This window comes from Apium graveolens, chromosome 1, assembly GCF_009905375.1.
Source record: "Apium graveolens cultivar Ventura chromosome 1, ASM990537v1, whole genome shotgun sequence".
Taxonomy (NCBI): Eukaryota; Viridiplantae; Streptophyta; class Magnoliopsida; order Apiales; family Apiaceae; genus Apium; species Apium graveolens.
Genome location: NC_133647.1, coordinates 84,767,039 through 84,772,178, shown reverse-complemented (window position 1 = coordinate 84,772,178; position 5,140 = coordinate 84,767,039). Strand labels below are relative to the sequence as shown.

The window sequence follows — 5,140 nt, the reverse complement described above, 5'->3', positions numbered from 1 at the left end:
CCATGTTTTTTTATTCCATATTATTCCCTCTCTATATAGAAGGAAAAAGGTACACGCTAATAAAAAAGAGATAAGCAAGTGCTTCCTACAAATTAGGAGCTACCTGATAAGATAATGCTAACAACCTTAGAGATAAACTAAATATCTCTAAATATTAAAAATGAAACTACTCCTAGATTATCTTCTCTTATAAAAGAGTTTTGAACTTATTTAAATAAATACTGGATGCTTTTTAAATCTAGTTCCCTCCTTTAGTCCTGTTATATTTCTTTCCAACAAAAGCATCTATAACAATCATGATGAAGAAACACTTAATAGGGAGTTGTTACAAAATATAGTTACCTTCTTTGTGGATATTGGACTTGGAGATAAGTGCTATTATAACAACTCTGAGAAGGCAGTACTAGTAGATGCAGCTAGTTACTACTCTGAGTTAGCTTGACAATGGCTTATGTGTTATACATTTACAGTATATCTTCAAAAGGTAAACTTCTTACACTTGTGCAGCTAACATGTTGAAAAACATACATTGTACGTACAACTTATTTATGTTTAATTATTGTGTATATGAAATGCTTTGACAGACTGCTCTGTGTTTGACTAAGGAGAGAGCAAGAGCCAGCCAGTTTCTTGACCAGGATTCCATAGAAAAATTGCTACAGGTTTTGTTTTATATTTTTGCATTTTTCCTACCATCTGGCCAACTGTTTCTCAGTTGATATATGCGTCCCGCATCATATTATCTTCCTCGTTGTTTATAAGCCTACAGAGTTATTATAACATTGCAAATGAAGTATAGGAAGGAAGGACTCTGTGAAAGTGGTCTAATGAAATGCTTATACTTTGTTGTATGTTCTTGTGTCTTTGTCTTGATAGCCAAGAACTAGTCTGGCACTATATCTGTCATCTATGTTTATGATGGATATGCATTATTCTAGTTATATTTTAACCACATCACATTTTCGCATTTAAGTATCTTTACAATTAGCTGATCATGTTTCCATGCCTCAAGCAGGTTGTGCATTCGCAAATGGTGAATCAGGTGGTAAATAAATTACTTGAAAAGAAAAAAGCGGAGAGCAGTTACGGGTCGGATTCAATTCAGGTGTTCTTCACCTTTAGAGAAAGTTGTACAATTTTTCACCCACTCGTTGCTATTTTGCACTTGGTTCATAATGAAGGTCAGCAAGAGTTGGCATCATTGTTGCACGTACACCTGTAACCTAGTACAATTAAAGCTACATTACACTGGGACAGCATTACAACAATACATTATTACCTTAGCATTTACCGTTTTCTATTCCTGTTCCATAATAAAATCTTCATTCCCCTCTTTCTTGCCTTTTTTTTAAAATCTTCTCCTCCCATTTTACTCCAAGTAAACCATTGGGCTTTGCACCACTGATACTACTCTATATGATTGGCAACTGCATCTTTGCGTGCTTGAATCACTGGTTCTACTTACTGTACTGCAATTATACAAAAATAAAATAATGAATTCCTGAGGATCAGTAGTTCAAATAATAATGTTTACTGAACTGCTTTTCCTTCAATTAAAATATAAGATAGACTATAATAGCTAGTACAGATTGAAATGTGTATAGTGACAATAGTCTTGCCGTGATTGTGGATGTCTCGATTTTGCATGTCTATGATCATTATCCATTTGATTTACTGTGCAATCCCTCCAATTCTGCAAGGTGCTGTTTGGCTGAATATACTGTTATTTAATTATTTATCAGCTGTATCAATCACTTGTATCTGTGATGTTGGAGTGCTATGATGCTCTGTTTAGTAGGTGAATTATAGATGCTAGACAATTATTTAAGAACCTTTTCTGCATGTTGGATATGAAATAGTCTTTTTCTTATAAATTTGAAGGCTCACATCGACATCTACTGCAGGATTTACTCAAGCAATGTGCCAACTTAAATCTTGAGGATGGAAACTCGTCAATGTGAATTGTGATTAAGATTTTCTTTTTCCATCAAGTTCTCAATTTTCAAGAATGCACATCCGATCTCTATTACTGAAAAAAGAAAATTTGTACATGAAGAAACCACACTTCTTACATGTAATATGCTTGGTCGATTCGGTGAGTTGCAACATAGTTAGTTTATTATGTACAAGGCTAACCTTGAGAAGTTTCACTCTATTGGCTTTAATATAAGGAGAATTCTAATCCAAACTCCAAAAACTCGTGTCAGCAGTGGGACATTTTCCATGAACAGAGCAGTAATAATGAGATGAATATATGGATACGAGCATCCTATTTGTTGTTTCTCCTCAATACAGGATGATTTATTCAAATTATTTAATATTGCCTCACAATATATTTCCCATTTTGACTTTTGTCACTGTTCACGTTAAGCGATTGACTACTAATTTACGGTTAATCTATAAGATCAAACCAAACATAGTCATGAGTGATTGTTAGCAAATTTTTTTTTAAATAATTTGTCTGATGGCTGAAAGAAGATCTCTTTCGGGTGGATAAAAAGAGATTTATCATTTTCTAATGTTTTCTTTCCCGATAATTCTGTGTAGAATTATCAGGATTTAAAGAAAAGATTATTGGGGTAGATAAGAAATAAATGTGTAGAATCAAGAACGTAGCGATATGGATAGAAAATACATCCTAAAAACACGTTAAGTGTCACGTTAATTATACTTAAATTCTTGTTTAAAGCTCAATACAAAACCGGGTTGATCAAGACCTGCCACAGAATAAAGACGACCCAAGTCGTCAAGGCCCACGACCTTGACATTATAAAATATTTGTAATATTATGTTTTTTTATATTTTTCTTTTTTATGTTAATTTGACATTATATTTTATTTTTGTAATGTTGAAAATAAGATTTATTAATTTTATTTTTATTGATTTATTTTATATTTCGGGTTATTTCAGGTCAAACAGGTTAGTTTCGGTTAACTCGAGGACTTACTGGGTCGGTTTCGTATCACAATTTTTGAACCAGTTTCGGGTCGGGTGGGTTTGGGTCAGACCAAAAAAATTCAGATACATCCAACCCAACACGAATTTGGCCCAGAACCCGAAATTGCCACAACAAGGGACCGGGATGAGTTCTTCAAGATGTCCCTGGCCAAACGTCCCCTGAAAGCATGCTACAGCTCCAGGATAGGGCCGGAAAATCTATCAAGGTGGAGGAAAGTATGAAGAAAATAGTGGTGAATAGTGCGCCTGTGGGCAACAAGAAGCGTAAGACGGGTCAGGAGTATGATGCCAATGACAAATATCCTCGAACTAGCGGAAACTCTGACTTCAATTCTAAGAAGAATCAGCTACCAAGGTTCACTGAGTATGCGAACACTCCAAGAAGCCAGATCCTTTTGGAAATTGAAAAGGACAAAAAGTTTAGATGGTCGAAGCCACTAAGGGGAGACCCCAAGAAAAAAGACATGAACTGATACTGTAGGTTCCACAGAGATGTTGGTCATGAATTTGATGATTGTAGGCAACTCAACGATGGGATTGAATATTTGATCTGAAGAGGAAAGTTTGGTCATTTCACCAAGGATGAAGAGGCTAGAGGCCAAAAAAGAGATAATAATCGAAAAGATGACGATCGAAGGGGCAATGACCGAGATCGTAACCAACATCCTCGAGGGCCGGTAATCAACATGATCTCAGGGGGCCCAACAGCTGCTGAGACTACGAGGAACTCTCGGAAACATATGTGAGATAAGTGATGAATATAGTCAGAGAGGCGCCTAAGCGAGCTAAGACTGAGTTGATGCTTGAGTTCGGTAACCTCGACCTTGAAGGTTTGAAGTTTCCCCATGATGATTCCCTAGTTATCACCCTGATAATTTGAAATTGTCATGTCAAAAGGGTCCTGGTCGACAATGGAGCTCCATGTATACTCTGTTTCACGATACGTTTTTAAGGATGGGGTACAATGACTCCCAACTGACTCCTTCCGGCACTCCCATTTACGGGTTCAACCAAGTGGTATGCCAAGTCGAAGGAGTAATACTTCTTGTGACTATTGGAGAAGAGCCCAGAGAGGCCACACAGATGTCAAACTTTCAGGTTTTTAAGGCATCCTCAACTTACAACACTATCATGGGGAGAACAGGGATTCATATTTTCAAAGCCGTGCCTTTAACTTACCATATGGTACTGAAGTTCCAAACTAGAAACAGTGTCGGTGAGGCAAAAAGATATCAGAAAATGGCCCGCAGTTGTTATGTCACATCACTTAAGCCCGATGGAGCTGGGGGCAGGTTCTCTCCATAGAAGACATGAATGTCCGTGAGAATGAAGAACTTTGGGGGAAGCCGTCAGAGGGATTGATCCCAATCCCTTTGGATCCTTTAGACCTGGATAAGGTCACGTATGCTGGAGCATCTTTGGAGAAGCCCTTAAAGGGCCGGTTGACTACGTTCTTACAAGAGAACAATGACATATTTTCTTGGATAGCAGCTGACATGCCTCGAATTGACCCTGACCTTACAACTCACAAGTTGAATGTCAATCCAACTCGAAAGGTTGTCAAGCTGAAGAAGAGAACTTACACCTATGATAAGCTAGAAGCCATCAAGCAGGAGGTCGAGAAGCTCCTAAAAGCTGGATTCATCAAGGAAGTGCAATTCCCCGAGTGGTTGGAGAATCCCATAATGGTCAAGAAAGCTAATGAAAAGTGGAGGATGTGCATTGATTTCATCAATCTAAGAGATACATGCCCAAAAGATTGATATTCCCTATCTCGGATTGATACCCTAATTGATGCCACTATCGAGCACGAGATGTTAAGCTTCATGGATTGCTTCAGCGGTTATAATTAGATCAAAATGCAAAAAGACAACATTAGCAATGTATCTTTTATAACCGACTTCGGTGTCTTTTGCTATCTTATTATGGCTTTTGGACTTAATAATAAAGGAGCTACTTATCAGAGATTGGTGAATAAGATATTTGCCCATTTAAATGGAAAGACCATGGAGGTCTATGTTAATGACATGTTAGTCAAAGTCCTAGACAAGGCTGTGACGCCCTCCAAACCCGGTTCAAAAGTTTGGGGTTCACAACACACACAATATATAAACTTATTTATGAAATAATATATGCAATGACCCTACACTACACAACCACGGATCGCAACAGGTTAAAGTAT

General features: G+C 37.4%; 1 protein-coding gene across 1 annotated transcript; it reads left to right on the top strand.

Moving 5' to 3' along the window:
- Positions 1-3,125: 3,125 nt before the first annotated feature.
- Positions 3,126-4,721, top strand: LOC141683811 (uncharacterized). The gene is made up of 3 exons (XM_074488610.1): positions 3,126-3,313; positions 3,912-4,143; positions 4,251-4,721. The coding sequence occupies exons 1-3, from the start codon at positions 3,126-3,128 to the stop codon at positions 4,719-4,721; spliced, it is 891 nt and encodes a 296-aa protein (XP_074344711.1).
- The last annotated feature ends 419 nt before the right edge of the window (positions 4,722-5,140 follow it).